This window comes from Filicampus tigris, chromosome 17, assembly GCF_054856515.1.
Source record: "Filicampus tigris isolate MCC_2025a chromosome 17, RoL_Ftig_1.0, whole genome shotgun sequence".
Lineage (NCBI taxonomy): Eukaryota > Metazoa > Chordata > Actinopteri > Syngnathiformes > Syngnathidae > Filicampus > Filicampus tigris.
The window spans coordinates 9,719,423-9,744,040 of record NC_141233.1 but is presented as its reverse complement, the minus strand read 5'-3'; the positions used below and the strand labels follow the sequence as shown (position 1 = coordinate 9,744,040).

Genomic DNA, 24,618 nt, shown 5'->3' with positions numbered 1-24,618 from the left:
CCAGTCAACCTCCTGAGATAACAATGATCGTTTAAAGTAATGTCAACGGGTAAAAGAACTTATATTGACAACATTTAAACACATTTACAAACAACAGATTTACAGACATTTAAAGGCAAAGGAAAGAAATAAAGGAAAATATTGTATAGGGAAGTTGATTTTGAAAATGCTTAAATGCTGAGCACAGCCACAACCAAGGTTGAACTTAATAAGGGGTGTGTACAGTTGGGAAACAACAAAATTTCATCGTGATAAAAAAAAAAAGAATTGAGTTAACAGGTTATAGGTCTTCTCCGGGTACTCCGGTTTCCTCCCACATTCCAAAAACATGCATGGTAGGTTAATTGATCACTCTAAATTGCCCCTAAGTGTGATTGTGAGTGTGGATGTTTGTTTGTCCCTGTGTGCCCTGCGAGTGGCTGGCAACCATTTCAGGGTGTCCCCCGCCTTCTGCCCGAAGACTGCTGGGATAGGCTCCAGCACGCACTGCGACCCTTGTGAGGATAAGCGGTATAGATAATGGATGGATGGATGGATATATATATAGTGATATGTATTTATATCACAAAAACCTGATTTTTGAACAGGGGTGTGTAGACTTTTCCTAGCCACTGTTGCCAGGGCTAGTGCCGCATCTTGTGACATATTAGGGCATTTCAGAAAGACCACAAGAATGTGAATAGGTGAGGGTTTGTTTTTTTTTTTAATCCATGTGCGGATAGATTCCACTGAAAAGTATGCGAATAGGTAAATTTGTGAATAGTGTACATGAGCACTGTACTCTGCTTTACACTTAAGCGTAAGACGACCAGAACCACCCTTATATAAAAATACTTGACTTATTTATGTCTGCATGAAAAGTTTTCACAGCATCTCTGATGCTATTCTGCTTCGTCAGGGCGGGTCGAGAGAGAGGAAATGCTTCCACTTGTCTCTTTGTGTCTCTCCCTCCCTCTACCCCTCCCTCCTTGTCTCTCTCTCTCTCTCCAGGCTGCGTGCAGCGAATTGAAGTGAAAGAAAGAAACATTAACGACAGGAGGAGAGTCTGCGGGAGGGGTAAAGGAGGTGGTGCGAAGGACGGTGTCTCACATAGTATTTATAGCCAGCGGGATGAGGAGATAGGACGAGAGGAGGTAGGGTGGAAGCAGCCAGACACAATAAGAGAAGAAGAAGAGGAGCAAGAGGAGGACAAAGAGACGATGCTGAGGAGGAAGAGGAGCGTGTCGTTCGGAGGCTTCGGATGGTGAGTGATGCCTTCCGGGGGCCGGTTTTGTTGGTCACTTCTATCACTCATGTGTCAGGGTCTTTGAGTTCATTTCCAGGCTGAGTTGTGCTGCAGTGACATCACTGTGACATCACATCACAACACCAGCATGGCAGCGGCTGCTCTTGGGATGGGTAGCTACGCCTCACATCCATCCCAATTGCATGTGGCTCATTTGTAGTGTTTCAAAAACTTAGGCTCAGAACCCAAAATGTGTCCAAAATCAGGTTTTTATTGACAGTGTAAAGAGTTTTTTTCTTCTGTGTTTGTTTTGTTTCTTATCATTAATTCATACGCACCGGGATTAACTCATTAGGCCACCTGTCATGAAGACAGCATTCAGCGCCTTAAAGTGCTCTAATGCGGACTCTTTTTGATTTCAGCAAACTGTCTACATTTCATTATTTTGGAAAGAAATGAGGAACTTAAAAATGAATTGTGTGTGTGTGTGCGTGTTTGTGTGTGTGTGTGTGTGTGTGCGTTTGTATCAGGGGTGTGCATCTCTCCAGTAAAAGAGGATTCCGTATGTATTTCAATACATGGGATGGTTCAATTTTAAAGCGGAACAGTTCGATTCGGATCACGATTTGACTTAATATGCTACGGCTCGGTTCGAGATGGTATGATTTGATAATTTTCTTGTTGCAATTTTGCATACATATGAATAAACTTCAGTAATGTAAATGTGGCATTTCCTTCAAAGATATAGCTATCCAATAAAAGACAGTTTTATATGTATCTCAATATATTTTAAAATGAAATTTGGTTTGATTTCATGCACTCGCATCTTTTCTTTTTTCACTTTGATTTTCATTTTCAACATATTTGAAAAATCACATCAGAAAAAGTAAAATAAAGAAAAAAAAACGAAACAAAACATAATAACTAACAATAACAACAACACCCGGGGAGTCACATTCCTTTCACAATTCAGTTCCTCTACCCTGTAGTACCCTGTAGTCTCATACGAAAAGTCAGTATCTCCATCATACGGATTTCCTCCACAATTGCCATCCATTGATCCTGGTCAGGTGGTTCTACATTACACCATTTTCTAGTAATAGACGTTTGCAAAAATACAGGTCACTTTCAGGGGGTGCATATACATTAACCAGTGTGATTAATTTATTTGCTACACTCCCCTTCACTATGACAAACCTTCCCTCTTTATCTTTGATTTCCTTTTCACATTCAAAATGGATTGAGTTCGCCATCAAAATTATTACTCCTCTGTTGCGGCCTCTCTTGTATGTGCTATAGAATAAGTTCTTGTAGCCAAATTTTCCGAGTTTTTCATGTTCTAATTGGGATAAATGAGTCTCTTGCAACATTATAATTTGTGCTTTTCCTTTTTCAGTTTTGTCATAACCTTCCCTCTCTTTGCTGGCGTACTCAAGCCATTTACATTTAGCGATACTGTATTATCTTGCTACTGTTACTGTGACTCTTCTTTCCAAGTCTCTCGCTGCCTCTTTAGCGTCCTCGTACGTTTTCACGCCGTCCGGCTAGTGTATCCGTATTTTGGCGAGCGGGATCTGGAATCGAATTCCTTCCTGTTTCAGTGTGTACAAGTGTGCGCCTTTGCAGTCTTGCTGAAGGCCCTCCACGAGGTGATGTTGTCCTCGCAGTCGGCAGGCCCTCCTCCGCCCCCTCGCTCCAGATCCGTCTCCACTCGCACCTTTTAAATCAAAACAGATTTTCCGATTCAAATTGATTCTTGTTACACCCCTAATATATGTATACACATGGTGGGGGTTCACTGTATTATAATAGCAATACAAATGCAAAAAACACTAAAATAATCCCATATCTATCACCTCATGTTAGCAAACAAACATGTTTTTTAAATGACCACGAAGGCGTTTTAACAAACGTAGGCGGAACTATTTCAACACCAGTTGCAGCAGTGTACTGCAAATGTTAGCAGCAGCTGGTTTGTGGGCAACCGAACAAAGTTTGAATTTACTTCTTTGAAGAAAAATTGGTCTGTTCACTAAAGTGTTCTATTGGCAGCTTTGCGCATGGGAAAAAAAAAGCTTCTGCGGTTAATGAGCAACTTGCAGTGTTCTTTAAGATGAGAATGAAAGAATGTTGCCTTCACATTTTTCCAATACAAAGTCCTACTTTGGAATGGCTGAGAGAGGATGTTCAAATTCTAACTAAAGAATGTCACTCAGGAGAGAGTAAATTTGGATTTTCACCCAATGATTTTACACTGTGTCAAAATGTATCCTGTACCTTAATCCAGCTTCATCAAAATATTAACAGCCGTCACAATATAAGATAGCTTTAGCTCTGTTAACAAGCTGATGTTAGCCACGGCTATTACATTGCTAGCATGAGTGACCAAGTCGTAGTGGAGTGTTACTGTACCACAACATTTAATTGGTTTGAAGTTTTATTTTTTAGAATGTTATATCAATTAAAAATCAAAAATATTTTTATTAACATAAATACCATAAAAGGGAGAGTGCTTTTAAAAAATGACAATTTACTGAAACTTCAGGTACGTTACGTTTACAAAACTAATGCAAACTATCAATAGTTATAGCAAAAATGTCAGCTCCTTGTCAATTACTTTAATACATGAGCTTTTGAGGTTGATTTTGAATGTATTAATTTGTATTACTGCATGGCCGTTCACCGCAAGACGGAATGAGAACAGTCATCTGGGAGTTGCGGTTGTTCTACTCTGTGTCGGCTAGAAACGATATCATCTGACAGCAGCCAGTAAAAAAAGCACACCAGATGATGATGCTTTAAGGCGACGGTGTTCCAATTCTCAATAACAATTCAAGACACAAATCCCCTTTATAAGTTGGCATTTTGGCAAAAAGTGGCTGGAGAGCAAGAGCATCCAAACTTTATTTAAGATGTTAGGATTGTGATGCATCTTAGTTGAGAAGCAATCTGATGCACCACACGTATTGTACTTTAAAGTCTGCGGACTGTTTTACAGTATCTGTATTTGGTTTAAGGACAGTTGTTTTTCAAATGTTTTTAAATGATATTTTTTTTGTTGAGATCTTACTACACAATGCTTACTGTGATGTTGTTGTTTTTTTGCACACAAGAAAAAAACTAAACCAAAAACTAAAACTAAAAAAATAAGATAAAATGAGGGATTTTGGACTACAAGGGAAATATTTACCACAAGGGAAATATTGAGAGGTTAGTAATACAGTGTTAGTTAGTAATTAGTAATATAGTAGGATAGGTTCATTTTCTTTGTATTTATTCTCTAATTATTTTTGCTGTTTTGTGCATAAATATATTTTAAAAAATAGGTTAACTTTTTTGGATTTTTTGGGTGGAAAAGATACTTGACACCCATCCTCAGAGCGTCAGTGATAACTGTGAAACCACAGAAATTAACACTCTTCCTCATATATTACATAATTAAAACATAGCACGAACTGCTGCTGTACATCAGACAGGCTCCTTCAATAAATATTTTAAAATCTTATTTAAAAACAAATTTTTATTAATTTTTCTTGTTTTTACTTATTTTGTTTGCCTCTGCTCCTCATGTTTTATGCAAGACCCTTTTATTTTGCTGTACAGCACTTTGTTCGACAGCCTTTGTTTTTAAAGTGCTTTACAAATAAATCAGATTTATTGATTGACAAATGACAACGTAAATTGCTTAGCATTTTTAACCACCACTCAGAAATTAAGAATGCAAATAGTGCCAAGAATAGAACAACTACAGTACATTTTATTTGAAGAGTTTAGCAACAAAAATACATGCTTGTAATATCATGTTTCAATCCGACCATGAGTTCCTGTAAGTATCAGAGTCTTGACTTACTTGACTTACAGTACAAATGAAGACAAAAATACAATTGCAGTCCAAATTGTCTGCCAAGATGAAGAAAGAGTTAATGTCCTAAATGCAGCACAACTGACAAGTACAAAAACCTCCAGGAACAAAGCAAAATTCTGACAAATGAGTGTACAGCTACAACAGCTACAGTGTGTGCCATTGTCACTTGACTACACTTCAGAGAACAAACAGCAGAGTGTGGAAACTGTTACGCAAGCCTTCAAACAGACCTAATTTCCTTCTAAACCTCCTTCAGCCCATGCCACCTTACCGCTTTCTCCACATATGCTCCTTTGCCTCCATAGTTTCCCTCTATGAAATGCCCAGCAGTTTCCTCTCAGTGCACCTCGTCCCTCACACTTTGGCAGAGGTAATAGAGTTGCATTATTGAATAATTCAGGAGCGGCTTCGGGGAAACTGCTCACGTGAAATAGTCCATTTGCAACAACAGTCCAGTTCAATTTTTAAATATTCTACAAGCTTTATGGATTTTTAAATCACTGGGTAACTCAGATTGTGAGCATGATGTTAGTGGAAAGTGTCGTACAAGTTTTACCATACAGTTAAATGAAATTTTTTGTGGTTCAGCATTCCCAAATTCACCTCTCACTTATGTTTTGATTGATTCATTTATTACAGACAATTGTAATTTTCGGGCGTTTAATTAGCTGACATGTTTCGGCGTGTTACTTCCGCCTTCATCAGAGTGTCACTGGTGTAGTTGTGACGTGTCTTTCACCTCTTACTTGTGATGAAGCATTAATGAACATGAAGCATTACTTCTAAGTAAACTGTAATTGAAAGCGATAAAACTAAAAAATGAATTTCATTAAATAATATGAACATTTTCTCTTTGCCAACTTCATCAAACTTGATCATATAAGACAACACTAGGTGTGTCCCAGTGCGTGGTCACCATTCAGAAATCTAGAATTGCACCACCTGGCTCTTGCTCATATATATATATATATATATATATATATATATATATATATATATATATATATATATATATATATATATATATACAGATATATATATATATATACAGACGGAAGAGTTTTCTGGATGATACACATACAGCTTATGTTTTGCCTGGTCAAAGATATTTTGCTTGGCCACTACACCCTCAGGCCCCCTGCCCCCTCAGGCCCACCTTCTGCTCACCAATGAGATGGAGCTGAGCATCTGAGTTTTCCCAAGAGGCGGAGTACACCCTGGACTTGTTGCCAGCCAATTACAAGGCCAAAGCGCTTGTGTCTTGTCAATATGAAACTAAATTGTTAATGTGTATAACCGAGTTACCAACAAAACACTCAAAGTGATGAGCCTTTTTTTTTGCACAATAACAGTTGTTTACTGTCTCAGGTTTCCCTCAGTCGAACTCTCACGCAACCACAACAACATATAACTTACAATAACAATATACTGTAGAGAGAGCGAGAGAGAGAGCGAGAGAGAGAGAGAGAGAGGCAGACAGACAGACAGACAGAGAACAACAAACACATATATGAAAGACATATACATTTTTCATCCTGTGCTATACCGCACATTTTGCACATGCCAAGAATGCTTAAGTGACATTGACAGAATTATATTTGCATTTCCTGTAAACATAATCAATTTCGCCATCAGTTTCCCTCATCACCGTCCCACTCTTTGGCTATGATTTTGTCGTCTTTTAAGACCAAACGTTTGAATAGGAAAATGAACCGAAGCATAACCACGTTGGAAGAAAGAACAGACATCTTGATATGACTTTCTTCTTGTGTGATGTGTTGTTTTCTTTTACTTGCTTTTAACCTCTACATCGTGATGTGATTTAACGTGGGGCAGCACTTTAATAAATAGTGCTTTTTATTGCCATTCGCCTCCGCAATCACACCTCTCCTCCACTCTGCTGCTAAGGTTAATCGAGTATGTGTGGATGTTAATATGTCCTTCAGTTCACACCTCAGCCTTGTCTTAATGCACATCCCCCTCGCACGTCCATCCGAGTGTCTGAGTGCAATTTACCTTAACTACATGTCTCTTTCTCTCTGCAGGATTGACAAGTCTTCCGTCAGTGCCCTGAGAGCTCGGTGAGTGACATGTTATCTAACAAGAAATACTGTCAACACATCATACATTGGCGTGTGTAAAGTGTTTTTTAGCTGTCATGCACCCATAAAAAGTAATTTGCAGCAATAAAACACATCTGCTGGCAGTCAAGTATGACCTGTCCCTTCAAAAAAATGGAAACTGAGGCACTCAAAAGTATTTTGGATTAAAAGGCCTTTATTTTAACATGGCCAGTTGAACATGGCCAGTTGGAGAGCTCCAACTGGCCATGTTAAAATAAAGGCCTTTTAATCCAAAATACTTTGAGTGCCTCAGTTTCCATTTTTTCCAAGTCCCACATTGATCCCTTGACTGAAGAGCACCAAAGAGACAGTTTTGCGAAAACTCAAAACATCCGAGAAGCACTCCTATATGCATTGATTGCATGACCTGTCCCCTTTTTTGGGCTCTTTTTAATTCACCCTCCAAACACAGGGGTCAGTGTGTCATTTCTTCTCGATTTATTGAATTGTTAACGGCACACCTGGTGATTTATCATGGTTTGATTGTTTTATATTTGGAACCTAAAAATGTTTTTCATTCAAAAATGCGTGGTAATTATGACCAATGACTAATACAGTGGTGGGATCGCAACTGGGCTGGCCCACGAATAGTGAAAATCCACGTATAATTGACTGAAAATAATAATTAACTAAAAAAATAGGGGAAAAGCCAGCGTTTTCCACAGAAAATGGGGCTCACCTGCAAAAAAAAAAAAAAAAAAAAAAACAAACATAAAAATTGGGAAGAAAAATATTCAAAAATATTTTTAGAAATATTGGGAGGCTTGAATGTAATTATTTTTTGTCTTATGTTGTAACGTGTGTTTTTATTTTAAATTGCTGCTATAGACCCGATCGGAACTGGTCTGGAATCGGTATCGGTCTGGCCCTAACAATAAACATTACTGTATCATATTTTCTCACACTGCCCCTGCAGTAACTCTCCATGTTATTTGCACATTGCATTTTTTAAAATCACTATCAGTTTATAAATGATGGATGTGATGTCATAAATTGAAACCAGTCACTTAGAGGAAGCAATAAAGAGAGTAGAAGAGAGAGAGAGAGAGAGAGAGAGAGAGAGAGAGAGCGAGAGAGAGAGAGAGAGAGAGAGAGGGAGAGAGAGAGAGAGAAAGAGAGAGAGAGAGAAAGAGAGAGAGAGTGAGAGAGAGCGAGAGATGGTGCATCTCATCAGAGTGGGATGCTCAGTTACCGACGGCAACGGAACAATGCTGCATGACCACTGGTGAGTCTAGCATTTGTCCTTACCTCCCATCTGTGTGTGTGTGTGTGTTCTTTCTTCCATTTGACGGCAGCACAATACAAATGAGTTCATGTTTAAATGCTTTCGGGGATTTTGTGTGAGTGCGTGTGTGTGCGTGTGTGGTGTATGTAAGTGTGTGCAATAGTGCGTCTTAAAAATCATTAAAAGCACTCATCAGTCACATCTTGCATTATCTTAACGCCCGAGTCATAAAAATGACATTTCATCATCCTCCAACCATGATATATGAGCCTGTTAAGATAAAACGTAAAAACTTGCGTGTGTGTGTGTGAGTGTGTGTTGCTAAAGGGCAGACCGCCTGCTCAACTACAAAGCAGTGTGTTTTCTCCCTGCTGTTGTTGTTATTTTGGATCTGTTGTATTTGTTTTGTTCTTCTTCTTATTATTCTTCATGTCTTCTTATTATTATTCTTCATGTCGTTATTGACCGAAGTAAATAATTTTGCATCCGATGAAAACAATCAACATCCTGAAAGATAAACACCAAGGCATGTCTGAAGAGAACGCCCCTGCAGGTGGAGCAGATTTACTATGTGTTTGTGCGTGTGTGTATGTGTGTGTGTGGCTGTGCTCCAAAAATGACATAAGTCTGCGTGCACGTGTGCATGCACATGTGATGCTAGACTAATATGAGGAGCAACATGCACCATAAAGAGCAAAAACATTGGACATAAAGCATCCTTTTTATTTTTGCAGGTAAAATTGAATGGAATGGGGGGGGCGATTTTAGGGTACCTATCCTTGGATGCATGGCCTATTATATACTATTATATCGTAAAATGTAATTGTGCTGATATTTCATTCGGCTGATTTAATGCTAAAAACGTCACGTTTTGCACATTCGGCCGTAAGTCTGTTGGCATGAGAGTGGGACCTTCAGGTACACTGGGACATCTCATGGATGCCAAAAGAGCTGACACACCACTTATGTGATTCATTGGGTATACCTGGACAATTGAATGAGATCCATGAAAAATAGTTTATTAGGATGGGAGCATGGTGTACTAGTGGGTGACATCTGCCACACAGTTGGAGGCCCGAGGTTGTGTGTAGTTTGGTTGCTCTCCCCATGCTTGCATGGGTTTTCTCCGAGTACTTCGGCTTCCTCCCACATCGCCAAAACATATTAAAACATATTTGCGGTACATATTTTTCAAAAGCCTTTAAAGAAGAAGTCAAACCAAACATATTTTTTTCAAGAAAATGCTCTATGCAAGCCCACTAGTTGAAACAAGGCATTCTGATAAATATTGCATTGGTGGAATAAGAGTTAATCCACCTGTTTTTAGCCATCTCTGTGGGTGGCCATTTTGTAACGTCTGTTGACTAAAAATGACAGCACAACTGCTCAGGGCTCAGGTAACGACCAATCACAGTCTGTTTTCTGAAGCTGAGCCGTGATTGGTAGTTCCCTGAGCCCTGAGCAGTTATGATGTCATTTTCAGTCGACAGAAGTGGCAAAATGGCTGCCCACTGAAATGGCTAAAAAGGGGTGGATATTGCTGCTTAAACTCATATTCCACAAACATAATATTAATCCAAATGCTGTGTTTTAACTAGTGTCATGTCATCTTCCAAACCGCTTATCCTATATAGGGTCACGGGGAGTTGCTGGAGCCTATCCCAGCCGTCAATGGGCGAAGGCAGACTACACCCCGAACTGGTCGCCAGCCAGTCACAGGGCACACATAGACACTGTCACTGAGCGGGAATCGATCCCACGCTGCCCGCACACAACTCAGGCGTGTGTACCACTACACTATCAGCGGACATGTTTTAACTAGTGGGCATGCTGGAAACATATTCTTGAAAAAAATATGTTTGGGTTGATTTTCACTTTTAAACACGATTAGCCGCACTAGTAGCTAGCCGAAGCTTGTTGTTAGCTAGCTGGTGAGGCGTAAATAGCACTGAGTTTGTCTTGACCTCCGACTACTCAAGTGAAGGTGATGTGAGTGATGCGTGGAGCAAAAAGCTTTTTTTCTTGGCAGTTTATTCTCAGTTTTGCTCCTCACTGTGTTTTGACGAAACGTAAAATGCTAATTTTGCCTCGCAAATTGTGATGGGAAAATCTCTTATTTCAAGTCTTTGGATGGATAGAGATGATGGCTATCAATCATCACTATTATAACGCCGCTGCACTGTAAAAGGTCTTATGGGTTTATTCCTGGACATGTTGTTGATTATGATATTGAGAAAAGGTCATGATCTATGTTAAGCGGCCTACGGGAACATTTTGACATCACGTTAATGTGTTAACTCGGTCAGACATGACATGATCAGCTGTGACATGCAGCTGTCCACAGAGTTAACGAGAGTTGACTTTAACATAAATCCATACATCATATGTATGACACTAAATCTGCCTCTGACGAGAGTTTGGTAGAAAGTGAACAATTCTTCAAAAAGAGACTTTTTTTTTAGGCCGAAAAGCCAATGCAGATTCTGATATTTGACAGGATAAAACTTCGATAACCGATCAGTTGATTCAATAAGAAAAAAAAAAGAAAAATCCAATGAATAAAATAACTCCTTTTTTGCCTCCTGACACTTACTTTTTTTGGGGGTGCTTTTAAAAGGGCTTATACCGGTCAATGAAATCCAGGCCCGACTCATCACTCACTTTCATGGCTACATTGATGACCATAATTATCTTTGTAGAGGCAGAACTGCTGATGCAACTCTTATACTGCATTGCAATGAAGTGCGGAGGTGTACCCAATGAAGTGTCTGGTGTTTGAATGACACAAAGACCATTCAAAACTCAACTGTCACTTTAGCCAAGTCCAAACTGTCAAAATAACACTGCAAATACCAACCTGTCCTTCCTATTTTTCTATTACACAACATAATACACGCACACACACATATGCACAAAGCCCCTCACCATGTGTGACCTTTTCTCTCCCAGCAGGCCTCATGTCTCCACTGTCACATCCCTGTGACCTTTTTGTTTGTTCATCTCCTCATTTTTTAAAAGTCGCCTACATGACCATAATTAGTGTTTCTGTCTTGTTGTTTTGCCAACAATTTATATTCCACAATCTATGCACAATATCAGATTTTTGCCTTTTATTCCTGTTGCTTACTTTCGTTTATTAAATCGTACTTCATTTGCGTTGTGTCCCTTATCTGAACCCACTAAAGGCGGTTGACCTCGCTCTGCCCGGCCACCAGCTGCTCCACTTTTTCTTGAAAACGACTGTAGGTTTTCACTGTAGGGTTAGGATTTCAAAGTAGGGTTCCAAAGTAGGGTGAGGGTTTCAAAGTAGGAATTTAAAGTAGGGTCAGGGTTTCAAAGTAAGGATTCAAAGGAGGGTTAGGTTTTCAAAGTAGGGTCACAATTTAAATCAGTGGTTTAAAAATAGAGTTTTAAAATTTCAGAATGTGTGACCTTATTTTTCAACGCCGTTAGGGCTTCAAAGTAGAATTTTCAAGTTGGGTTTCAAAGGAGGGTTAGGGTTTTAAGTGACAGGGAATTATCAATTGTTCCAAAAGCCTACTTAGAACACCTGAACTTTGTTTAGACTGAATAAGAGGCACTTTAAATGGTAGCAGGTGTGTGCTAACTCCCATTCTGCATGAGTTTAAATTTGATTGGTTAATTATGAACACACTCACATAGCCACTTTTAAAAGGGTGTGCACATTTGTGTACAATTGCAGTTGTTTATTATTATCTCCCCTCTTGAAAGGATTTCTTTCTTTTTTTTCCGATTGAGTTGAATAGGTTAATAGTGGGGGAAAAAAAACTGAAATGATTTATGTTTGTTTGTTTTTTAGGACCACAAAAGCATTTGAATTATATCAGTGTACTGTAATGTGAAAATAATAAACAATAGAAAATATTAAGATTGAGTAAAAACAATTCTGCATGTGAAATTGTGCTCTCATTTGTTCTTTTCCTTCTTCTTTTTCTTCTACATCTTCTTCGTGGTTTATTGGAAGAGGGCAAACCAGCTCAATGATGCAACTGGTGTTGCTCTTCCACTGCAAGGAAACCAATGGCGCAGACTAGCAGTGGGGGTCTTAAGTATTTTTCACGAGACCAAAAATAGGGCAAGGACAACTGGTATCTCAAAATACGTAAATCAAGGCAATTGTATCGCAAGGCACCCCTGTACGATAAATATTTTTTTAAAAAACTGCGACATTTGACAGCAATTATTTCCGCAAATAACTTTTTGTTGTTGTGTAGAATCCAATCCATTTTTAAACATAATAAATCAAATTTGATTGATCGTACAAGTCAGACAAATGACTCGGAAAAAAGGTTTTAATCCCGGGGAAGCGCAATAAGGAGGGATCCAACCTGACACAGCCCGAGGAAATGGATGGTCCTTCTGGCTGGTTGGAGGACTTGATTACGCTTTGGGTGTGTGTAGGGGGGGCCGGGGGGTTTGCGTGTGCGTGGGTGTGTGTGTGTGTGTGTGTGTGCGTGTGTGTGTGTGCCTGTTTTCGTGTGTGTGCTATGAAGTCATCCACATTTGACTCTCTGGAGGCTCTAGGCAGATTGGAGCTCTATCTTTGGAGACACACTCATCGCTCCACTGTGACAAGTGTAACGATGATGTGTGACGCTCAGATAAATCAGGACGCTCACGCAATGCAAAAGTGGATTGTGTTTCCCCTATTGTGGGTCTTGTATTAAAGTAGACTTTTGCACTTGTTTCGATGACTTCGGCATCCTTAGTCTAAGTTTGACTAACTTGTAAATGTGACTACTGTCTACATTTTTGTTTTGCACAAATGTAGATCTTTGCAATTATTTCTATTCATATCTTTATATGTTTATCTATCATATCTATATTCAAATGTATTAATTCATGTAACAGACATTTATTTGAGATATTTTTTGTTGAATTGTTAAATTCAATTCATTTATATTTGAAACATGAAAATGATAACCTAACCTAACTATGGCTGCTAATGGTTGTTTCAGCAAACAGGAGCTCCAGGCCGCCTCCGATGGTGCCGACGCCGACTGCCCCCCCTCGCCTCCTCGCACGGCACCCCCAACCACCAAGGTAAAAGGTTCCCTCATGTCCCATAATTACAGATGTACACTAAATAAAACAGGCGTCGGCCCATAGAGTTGAACAATGTACTGTCTTTTCAGTATCAGTTACCATGGTTACCGGCCCCGGGTGACCATTTGACACTAAAATAAAATAATGACAATAATATCGATCCCGTTCTGTGTCCGCAGTCGGCCCATTTCTTTGACATGATGGATAAGATGGAGGTAAGTGCCGGAATCTTGATCAGGTGACGCGAATGCCTGCCTATATGTTGCTAAGCAGAATTTGTGAGGCACAATCTTGTTCACAACTATCAAATGTAAACTCTACAGATCGTATCACAATTATCTCCCCCATGTGTGGTTCACTATTTGTGAATTCACGCACTGTTTGTTTGTCTGAATCTGTCCTGTTAGTTGAAGTATGTTGAAGTGATACATCTGGACTAAGAGAAAAGCTTTGCATGGTGGGGAGGAGTTAGGTTTAGCAAGGGTTGTTAGTGGAAATTTGCAGAGTCTTTGTCACATGTGTATGAGCAAATGCATTTTTTTTATATCAAATCTTTAAGAAATGTGATGTTAAGGGTAATGTAAAATGGAATGAAAATGATATCAAAGTGTTTTGGATATACATTTTGTGGTATATTTGTAGTTAAAAGTATAATATCAGGAAAGTATATAGGGGCATCAGTTTGTTCAGGTTTTTCGGTATTCTTGTGGCATCTTGGTGCCAAGGGACTAAGTTGAAGTGAGTTAAACAGTTTCATTGAAACAGTGCTTTGCCCCCATCTTATGGCATTTATAGGCAATTACAAAAATTTCAGAGGCGATATTTAAATGCTATTTTTCGCTATAATGGCATCTTGGTGCCAAGGAACTATGTTGACGTGAGTGGAATCGTATCATGAAAAACAAAAATAGCGCTTTGCCACCAAAAGGCAATTACAAACAATTGTACTGGGGTGTCAATTACTTACTGCGTTTCGCCATTCGCGGGAGGACTCGATTACTTCATTTTTCTATTCCGATGAGTTAAATCTAGTGCACCATCTGGTGGTTTGGAGTCTCCACTGCACCACACTTTACTGTAGTAAAGTACAGAACAAATGAGAGCTTTAGGCCTATTTCTATTTGTATATTTGAGCATAAGCTTCAATATATTCATTTCTTTGCACCATCGGCTTAGCGACAGAATCTTTAAACACTCCCCCACCCCCTTTGTTGTCCAGCGCATAGAGTCTAACAAGGTCAAACAAGATAACGCTGTTAGTTTTTATTTTCAAAACGTTATTAGCTCACCATTGTGATCAGAAAGCGGCGGACAGCAGTGTGGTTTGACTAAAAAACGCTGTCGTCTGTGATGCAGCAGGTTCCGGAAGCTGCTGAGATGAAGGCCGTCCCTCCAAGGCAGAAGGCACGTCAGTCAGTCTGTGTGTCCTCAAGTCCGTTGCCATCTTTTCATTTGCCCATTTGTCGCCAATTTTGTCTTACGTGACTCAACACTGGGATAGTATGTGTGTTTTTAGGACACCGGCAGTGGATAGACAGCGTATTGCATCCTATGTCTCATCCCATCACGTGACTTTTGCGAAGTCAGATATTATATGAGCCTCTAAGAACTAGAGTGGTTATTTTTTTGTCATTTTTAAGTGAGTAAAGAGGCATATTCTTCAGGCGAATACTGGTCAAAAAGGGGAGTCCATTAGTCCATTATTGCACAAGATGGCTGCACCCATTAAAACCAGACTTCACCCCACTCAAAAACATCCCAAAAAGTGAGGTTCAGAGGTTGATAGCAGACTGCGTGGGGGGCCGAGTATGTTAGTATAAATGCATGTTATTTTTATCATCTTTCAAGAAATATTGACGGATATTTAGAATACACTTAAATTTGACAAAAACCGCAATTTCTGTAAGAAAAATACCAAACAAAACAAAAATAAAAACTATATCCAGAACCAGTCATTGCCATCCAAATCAAGACCCCCCCGATTTTATTAGACCCTTAAAACTCTCTCCTGCAAAATGACAAAAATGGAGTTAGCCCGCTGTAGTTCTCAGTGGCTCGTTTCTGCGGATGATTAAACGTGACAGCTCTCTCTTTGAACAGGATGACTACATCCCTTATCCAAGGATTGAGGAGGTGAGACCCTCTCTCGTGAGCGGCACTTTCGAGTCGATAGTGTATAATATGCACAAATGTAACTGTAACTGACATGCGCATGTGTGCGCTTGTGTGTGTGCGCGCAGGTGTTGGACAAGGGAGGGCCGTACCCGCAGGTCATCCTCCCCCAGTTTGGAGGTTACTGGATCGAAGCCCCCGAGGAACCTCCCCCGCCTGCGCCTCCCCCTGCCGCCCAGGATGCCAGCGTGGATGACGAGAGAGAAGGAGGAAGTGGAGGAGGAGAAGCCCAGGATAACGCAGACTGCGGATATCGCCTGGAGGAGACCAATGAGGCCGCGCGGGCGTACAGGAAGTACTTCTTGGGCAAGGTGAGCTGCAGCATTAGGTCTATGATACGGTTCTAGCTAGAGGAAATAAATACATATTGAATGTATATATATAAAGATAGACAATTATAAATAGATGAAAGTACATTAAAGTATTCTGTAATTTGCACATTTTCTTAAGGGCAACATTGTGTTACATACTCAGCAATTGAGAAAATGCTGACCTGTAAACATTCACATTTCCTGTGTAAGCGTTAACATGATTTTGATTGACAGGTTCTGTTATTATTGCAATGTTTCCACTAAGTCTATAGTGAAAATGATTTAAAATATATTTCGTGAGACCACTTTTAGATAAACCTTTCAACCCTTTGAAACAAAAAAAAGAGTGCTATATTTTTTTTTGAGAATTATTTTTTTTAATGTCTTTCTTTTCTCCCTCTTTTACAGGAGCATTTCAACTTCTCTTGCCCGTCCAGCAGTGTTGGAAATGTGCTGTTGTCTGTCAGGCATGAAGAGGCGAATCAGCAGGAACACCTTCACGTCATTATCAGGTACATCCAGAAATCCATCAGTGGTTTTATTGTGTGTGCACTGAAAACGAAATTCCAAAAGTATTGAGACATTTGGCCTTTTACACTGACTGGAACCTCCAATCTCTCCTCAACCTCATTCCGGAGGTGTTTGAAGGTCCTGAGTTTAGGTCGTAGTTGTTCAAGGAATCTAATGAATCGAGTGCAGCCTTTGGATGATTAATGAATCCATTAAAAGTACTTTTGTCCATAGAGAGTATAAGAGTTCGTCATATGGCAGTTGACGGTGACGAGTGAGTGCGTGATTATTTTTTTCTGCACCTTCAGGTCCCGAGTGAAGACAATCTATCAGCGACTGTCAGTGACGGAGCTGCCTGATATACCAAGTGTACAAGAGCTGGCTAAGGTTCACAAACACACACACGCAAACACCCCCCCCCCCCCCCGCACACCCCCTCACACACCCACACACACACACACACACACACACACACACACACAGCCCTTCTGACGACGCTTTCCTTTGTTGGTCACTTGTGCCTCCGTGGTTTTTTTTTTTCTTCTTCATCCTGCAGCTGCTGTGTGACGATGCAGCTGGTCTCCGTTTCAGTCCCGTCCTCTACCCGAAGGTGAAGCTTGACCAACACTATTGGTTATTGATTGACAGGACTGAAGAGCTTATTCTTTTTGCATTGTATGCCTCTCTCAAGGCATCTCAGCTAATTGTCAACTATGACGAACATGAGGTCAACAGCACGTTCAAGTTTGGAGTCATTTTCCAATGCTTCGGGCAGGTAAAAACACTTCATGCATCAGATTCTGCTCACTCAGTCAGCACTAGGGATGTAACGATTCACTCAAGCCCCGATTCGATTCAATTTTCAGTTCCCGATTTTCCATTCTATTCGATTTTTAAAAAATTGCTACCATGCTTGTCTCTGTGCACTAGTGTGGTTCTGCAGCCATCCACAAACGCAATACGCATTGATGTTTGGCACAAAAGCATAATTTGATCTACAGATTCACACTACACACATACACTAAATGTGCTATGCATCTGGAATGAAAAAACCCTTTCAAGACATCATTTTCTGGAGGAATTTAATCAACTCGATTAATCGGGGCGAATCGATTTTAAATCGCTTTTCGGTTAATCGTTACATCCCTAGTCGGCACACATTATTCCTCTCACTCTGACTCCGGTTTCCCATTAAGTCCTGTCTTCCTGCGCAGTCTGACTGTCGCACCATTGACTGGGTTTTCAGTGAGTGCTTGACTGCTAGGAAGTACTGTAGTAGCTTGTGTGTATGTCGGTCAGGTGTCCGAGGAGGAGCTGTTCAGGAACAATGAGGAAACGCCGGCGTTCCAAGAGTTCCTGCAGCTGCTGGGCGATACTGTGGAGCTGCAGGACTTTAAAGGGTCAGTAGAGCACTCATCGTCTACTATTTAGCACAGAGCAGACTTTCACGAGTGTAAAAATACATTAACGTGATTGTTTTGAGTGCTCTCTCCTCCCTTCTCACGCAATGGACTATTCCACCTTTTTGTCTTATTGCACATGCACAGACTTGATTCAGGAAGTTGTTGGTGTGTTGTTAGGAAAATTAAGTCGAGAGGAATTTAACCGTGTTCCTGTCAGTTAACTAATCGATGCTAACGCTGCTGATCTGCTTATTTTTTAGCTGTGACAAGATAGTGTTTGAAAAGGGGTTATCTTGCTTTGGATAATAGCCCAGCCTAGCTGCCCGAGCATGGGCGTAGAAACCCGGTATGAAGGCATTATGTAAATTTGCCACATTTTAACATAACAGTGGGGCGGAAGTGCAGGACGGCCCACTTCTAGACAAAACTTGAGAAGATTACAAAAGTTTACCATGGACATTTAAACTTCACAATTGATGGGTGGGCAGGCAATCCAGAGACCCAACTAACTATCCAAGAATTTCAAAAGTCATTTTCCAAAATATGTACCCTTCTAAGTCGGAAGGAAGAGTTTGACGGACTGCTCCTGTCACAGGTTTCGGGGGGGTCTGGATGTGTCCCACGGCCAGACCGGTTCTCAGTCCGTGTACACGGTCCACAGGCAGCAAGAAATCATGTTCCACGTTTCCACCAAGCTGCCCTTCACTGAAGGAGACACCCAGCAGGTAGACATCCTGTAACAACTCATTGACATTCGCCTGGCATAGTCACATGGTCAAAAATCATCACAACTGAGCCTTGTCAGCAGTAATTCAAATCAGCTTCGCAGCTGTGCAAGTCATAAGTAACTCTTAAGTCTTAACCTTCAAGTTTCAAGCAAGTCAAGTCGATTCCTCAATGAATTTCAAGCAATTTGAGCTGAGTCATTTTACCTCAGTCACAACATATGTTCACACATTACCCACCGTGAGTTAAGTATCGGAACTTGTGATAGTTAGCTATAGCAACACATTCACAAGAACATTGTCTTTCATGATCACAAGCCAGTCTCTGTATTGTCTGTTACTTTGTGTTCTCAATCAAACGTATAACCGACAGCTTAGATAATGTTTGACTAGCTATCAGTGAGCTAAACATTAATGTTAGCGTAGGTTACCAATCTTTGTGGGGGGTTTTGTAACAGATGACATTAGTTGTAGTAGTTGTTGTCTTTTATCTTTGAGTTATAAACACATTCACAAGAACATTGTCTTTAATGATCGCAAGCCAGTCTCTGTATTGTCTGTTACTTTGTGTTCTCGATTAAACGTATAACCGACATCTTAGATAATGTTTGACTAGCTATCAATGAGCTAACCATTAATGTTAGCGTAGGTTACCAATCTTTGTGGGTTTTTTTGTGACAGATGACATTAGTTGTAGTAGTTGTTTTGTCTTTTATCTTTGAGTTATAAACCTTGCATGTTGCCATTCTCTTTTTCACAACTGTATACAAATTATAATCCTTGAATTTAAATTGAATAATCTTATGATCACGTTTTATGATACTTGGTTCATGGCGATACTGATGGGTTGCCAGAAACGTTTTGCTTTCCTTTCAAAAACAAAATGAATAGTTGACAGTGTTTTATCTACCTTCAGCTCCAGAGGAAGCGCCACATAGGGAACGACATCGTAGCTGTGGTTTTCCAGGAGGAGGGCACCCCTTTCGTGCCGGACATGATCGCCTCCAACTTTTTACACGCCTTCATCATAGTGCAGGTGGAGGAGCCCTGCTCGGAGAACACCAGCTACAAGGTACAGCCGAGTTCCACATCATAGGTCTTTGGATGCAGGTTTTTTCATGTCATTAAATTTGATTTTTTTTTTTTTTTTTTTGACAATATGTGATTGACAGGTGTCTGTTACAGCACGAGAGGATGTACCACCATTTGGCCCACCGCTCCCAAATCCATCTGTCTTTAAGAAGGTGAGAATATGCATTGATCATTTTGGTACTAGTAATTTTAGGTAGGTCAGCACTGCATCCTACTGGTAAGAGTGTTTGCCTCTGAGTTCTGAGGAAAAATATGCACTTTACTTAAAAATTGTACTCCAATACTGAGGAACTTCCTTCCACATTCTTCAAGCATGCGTGTTGTCGCGTGTATGGATAATCTTGATTGCTAAAACTTTGGCTGTCATTCAGGGTCCTGAGTTTCGAGAGTTTCTACTCACTAAGCTTATCAATGCAGAGCTGGCCTGTTACAAGAGCATCCGCTTCGCCCGACTGGAGGTAATTCTGCCTTTGTAATACGATAAAATGAATAATTAAAGCAGTATGGTCACTTTCTTGCATTTGTGGTATTCCACAGAGTTCCTTTCTAGATCCTCACTTGATTTCTATTTCGTCACTGTTTTGCTGTCTTAGGAGAGGACCAGGGCTGCCCTGCTGGACACCCTCCACGATGAGCTACAGAGACGCTCCCAGAGAATGCTGGGATTGACGTCTACTCTTGATGAGGAGGCGCGAGCTGAAAATGGACATGCCCATGGAGGTCTGCTGGAATCCATCAAGGTAGCTAGAAATGTTAGACTTGTTACCTGTTCTCTTTTAGCAATGCGGTTAATTTGTAATGCGGTATATACTCTATACCATCAAATGTCACGGAGCAAAGTTGCCTGTGAGCTATTTCTAGGTTACTTGTCTTTCAATATTTAACTTTTACATCTGTCTGTTTCAGAGGGCTATGCGAGGGCGCAGCGTCTCCATGGAGACAATGTCAAGGGGTGGTGGGGGGCTGCCCACCAGTTTGAGCGGTGGGGGTTTAGCACATATCAGCATTGAGGTAAGCACAGGTTGTATTTTCTGTAATGTCATGGTGGTTTCTTGATTTTCTGCTTGTTGTATTGAATAATGTTAATAATAGTTGTGTAATTTGGAGTGTTTGATACATTTATTCCCCAGTGTAATGTAAAATCTCCAGTGAAACGACGATCGGGTCTGTTCCCTCGATTGTTGAGTATTGACAGTCAAACAGACAAGCACAGCCAGAAAAGGTAACAACCAAGTTTGAAAGTGGTTTTATACATAAGCCTACAAAAATGTCACTGACGTTTTTTCTTCCTGTTTACAATTTGGTTGAGTCAGTTTCCTCGGTGACCAGAGGAGCTTCGATGGTTGCCAGCCAATGTTGGAGGTGAAGTCGGAGCTGCCGTCCAATCCCAGTTCTCCAGAGGCGGGGCAACGAGACAGGTGTGTGCGTGTGCTTCTGTGTGTGCGTGCACGCATGTGTGTGTGTGTATACTAGTACCTTTCCCGATACCAATTCCCAGTGTTTTTTTTAATATTGTAAGAGTTGTAGAGTGTTTTAATAACATGTCTGTGCTTTTCTTCCAAATGCACAAAGGATCAATAATTAAATTAGATAGTTTAATGTGGATCAATTCAGAAAGGTGATGTCCAGTGAGGAACCAGCTTGTATCTGAGTCTACCTCTGTCAGAAGCAAAACATTTTCATTCATGGGGGCAGCACTTCAAACACTACAAGCCATTAAAAAGGCAGTTTTCCATAATTTGCCAACCATCTGTTTTCTGTTTACGTGATTGTTTTCACTGATGTTTTTTCTCCTTGATTTGCAGAATTTGCATGAAGAAGGATAGCAGTAAAATTTCCAGATCCACTTCCAGCACGTGCAGCTTCAGCCTCCCCGCAGATGACACTCACCTGGTGAGCCACTCACACAGTAAAAGGTCCTTTAAATCTTGTGTGTTTTCTTCTAATGTATAGTTGTCAGCAGGAAGGATAAATTGAGACAAAAAGAAGCCATTTTACTGGCTGGTCTTCGTAAATAATGAAACTGATTATGTGTTCGCATCTGCTACATCTGCAATGGAAGACCTTGCCTTTGAATATACAAAGGAAGCAAGCAATTTATGCATCCCTTTTTTTCTCCTCTCCTCTGTGTCTGCAGGTTGTCCATGCTGTGACAGCAGAGGGTCAAGGATCAAGTCCACTCTCCGTCTGTCGAAGCCCCACAGGTTGACAGCTTGACAAACTAACAAGATATTCTGCTTTGACTCTCATTTATTGTGCATCCTAGCATTTCATCCCTCACAGCTACTTTATATTTCTTTCTTTTAACATGTTACTATGCTCTTGTTTTGTCTTTATGACACCTGTCAGAGATGAAAAACAAAAACTCCCCGCGATCCAGCCTCAAGTTTCGTTTCGACAAGCTGAGCCACTCTGCCGCAGTAAGTCTGACTTTTGCGGTCTTCTGCTGCTTGCTTGAGTTTTATTTGGTTAACGCTGTCACCTCTTCATCTCCGTTGTTAGCAGGGACACTAAACTGCAAAGAAAGGGAAAAGGTATGTGTTAAATTGAACTGTGAGCGTTATGTGTTTTGTTGAATGATTTGAGTCACCGAGAACTATACATCTTCACTTACAATATACGTCATGTCACACCCAATATTTATTACTCACGTCATACTACAAGTAGCTTTTACATACAGTGCATCATGTTATACTATACATACAGAACATGTCTTAGTACATCATTTACAATGTAATACTACTGTATAGGCTAGAACATGTCATATTAATCATGCCATACTATACATTATGTCACCCTAGACACCATATTTTCTTTCCTGACAAATACACATCTACATGCATTAAAATAAGTCCAGTTTTCTATTCATCCGTTTAATTATCTTTATTCAAATGTTACAACCTCAAGCGGGTTCATCAGCCAGAGCAGCAGCCGGCGTCACTGAAGAGGGCGATGACACATCACCAAGACTTTTGCTACGTGGCTTCAATCATTCCCAACTGGTCTCTCCATCACTTACGATTACGATCGGTTCACACATTGTGATTCAGCTTCATGAGAATGGTGAATAAATGTGTCAGTTAAGCGGAAATAACCCTAATGATGTCACAGCGCCACCACCGGCTCAGCAGCACTGGCCTGGAGGCGAGTACGAAACTGTTTACCAAAGGGAGAGGCTCACGCAAGGACATTATCCAACGGAGTCCTGGGAAATGATGAGCTAATTCCATCATTGTTCTCTTCTTTTAAGGTCTTTCCTGTTCGTTTTACAAATATATGCTACAATAATCCCCAAATACTGCAGTATCAGCACCTTAAAATCGGATTTGATCAGTTTATGTGAAAGTCTGTTGTAACACTTTGATCGATCTTTAATTGCCAGAGATGGATGCAGTCAACTGAATAATCAGGGATACAACCAAATGAGGGTGTACACTGAAAAATGTATTTTTGTGTGGATTAAAATTGACATGCAGCACTTTCCCCTGCAATAATATTACATATTATTGTTGCTCATAAATGAAATAGAGTTCCTGGAACAAGACTTGTATTCACAAATCTGAACATTTTTACAGCTACCCAGAGTTGCATTGAACATGTACCCTTTATTTTAAATCAGCTTGTTTGACACTTTGTTGTAACTTGTGCAAAAACTACCCGTTGAACTGTCATTTGAAGCAAAAAACAAAAAGGTAATAGACATTAATGTTTCACTACAAAAACAAGTGCTTCTACTACATGTAGGTGTATAAACCCGGGGTCCTCAAACTTTTAGAGTCCAGAGTGTGAGCGAGCGAGTAAAGCTGCACTCATTCTGGACTCAGAATAATATTGGAGTGTTTAATTGGCCCAAAGCTAAGGTAGGAAGGGGTAAGTGGTTTGGTACAGATGTTTGTTTTACTGGCATGCTGGTCCCCATAGGTAGATATGCACTTTTTAAAATGATACGACACTAGTAATTGTTTATTACAAAATATTTGTGGGTTACCCCAGTTTAGGAACCACTGGTTTAAACATCAACAATGTACAAAACTCTGTCTTTGCACTGAAAGCACAATGTTCCTGTTATGTTCCTGTTTTCTCTCTCAAGCATTTCTGTGTATCAAGACGATGAGCAAATGTAGCATGTTTGTTTGTCTCGTGTCCCTTAATAACAATGAGATTGTTATAATTTGTGTGTTTGTTTCAATTGAGATATTCATGTCTGTTTCCATGAATCCCAAATGCACTGTAAAGAAGTCAAATGTAAAATAACTACACTTCAATGCAAGAAACGTCAATAAAGTTCAGTTAGAAATGAGTTTTTATTGTGACCATCAGTGGCAATTAATACAATGGGATATTAAATGTAAGATTGTAACATTAACAGATTACAAGTAATTTGAGAAAATTTGTTATTTCAAAAGTGTGTATCAAACTGGTAGCCCTTGGGATAAAACAGTACCCAATAAGTAACTCTCACTTTCAAAAAAGTTGGTGACCCCTGATCCAGAGCTGTTCAAAATCAATAGTTATGACAAAAATAAAACATTTCAAGTCCAAATCCAAGTTGGCTGAAAAAGTTTTTCTTTGACCAACCAATCACAAGATGGAAAAATATGGACGACATCGAGGGTGAGCTTGTATAAATTTGAAAACTTATAGGTTAAAGGAAAGGCCCATTGCTAATACAGTGAAGCCCCATGGCAAACTATGTAAAAATAATAATAATAGTAACACTCCCACCCTTAATCCCCATGGATTTCATGAGCTCTGCCTGGAATAGTGAAAATCCACATGGAACAACTGACACCCCCTCAGATGTATACTGTGCTGTGGATGCCACAACATGGCATCAAAGGACTACTTTTGTTCAAATTAAGATCCTCAACTGACTTCTGCACCAAAATGTATCAAGATG

At 40.1% G+C, this 24,618-nt stretch overlaps 1 protein-coding gene across 5 annotated transcripts; it reads left to right on the top strand.

Moving 5' to 3' along the window:
• Positions 1–1,006: 1,006 nt before the first annotated feature.
• On the top strand, positions 1,007–24,018 carry LOC147133293 (rap1 GTPase-activating protein 2-like). Of its 5 annotated transcripts, none has more exons than XM_086012117.1 (25): positions 1,007–1,243; positions 7,136–7,171; positions 13,418–13,502; positions 13,685–13,720; positions 14,862–14,909; positions 15,606–15,638; positions 15,746–15,988; positions 16,397–16,500; positions 16,807–16,885; positions 17,055–17,108; positions 17,190–17,273; positions 17,798–17,898; positions 18,497–18,626; positions 19,543–19,698; positions 19,799–19,870; positions 20,090–20,176; positions 20,312–20,458; positions 20,625–20,729; positions 20,849–20,940; positions 21,032–21,136; positions 21,524–21,611; positions 21,856–21,922; positions 22,068–22,138; positions 22,224–22,252; positions 22,626–24,018. In XM_086012117.1, the coding sequence occupies exons 1-24, from the start codon at positions 1,200–1,202 to the stop codon at positions 22,230–22,232; spliced, it is 2,076 nt and encodes a 691-aa protein (XP_085868243.1). In that variant the 5' UTR covers positions 1,007–1,199; the 3' UTR covers positions 22,233–22,252; positions 22,626–24,018. The 5 variants fall into 5 exon arrangements, with proteins under 5 accessions (XP_085868243.1, XP_085868241.1, XP_085868242.1 ...); XM_086012115.1 differs by having other exon boundaries at positions 22,221–22,252; XM_086012116.1 differs by having other exon boundaries at positions 1,008–1,243; positions 14,865–14,909; positions 22,221–22,252.
• The last annotated feature ends 600 nt before the right edge of the window (positions 24,019–24,618 follow it).

What these genes read in the sequence shown, in the direction of transcription:
- LOC147133293 (XM_086012115.1), top strand. Translation starts at nt 1,200, where the DNA reads ATGCTGAGGAGGAAGAGGAGCGTGTCGTTCGGAGGCTTCGGATG. An exon ending in CGGCACCCCCAACCACCAAG is followed by an intron (nt 13,503 to 13,684) that starts GTAAAAGGTTCC and finishes CTGTGTCCGCAG; the next exon opens with TCGGCCCATTTCTTTGACAT. An exon ending in ACATGATGGATAAGATGGAG is followed by an intron (nt 13,721 to 14,861) that starts GTAAGTGCCGGA and finishes TCTGTGATGCAG; the next exon opens with CAGGTTCCGGAAGCTGCTGA.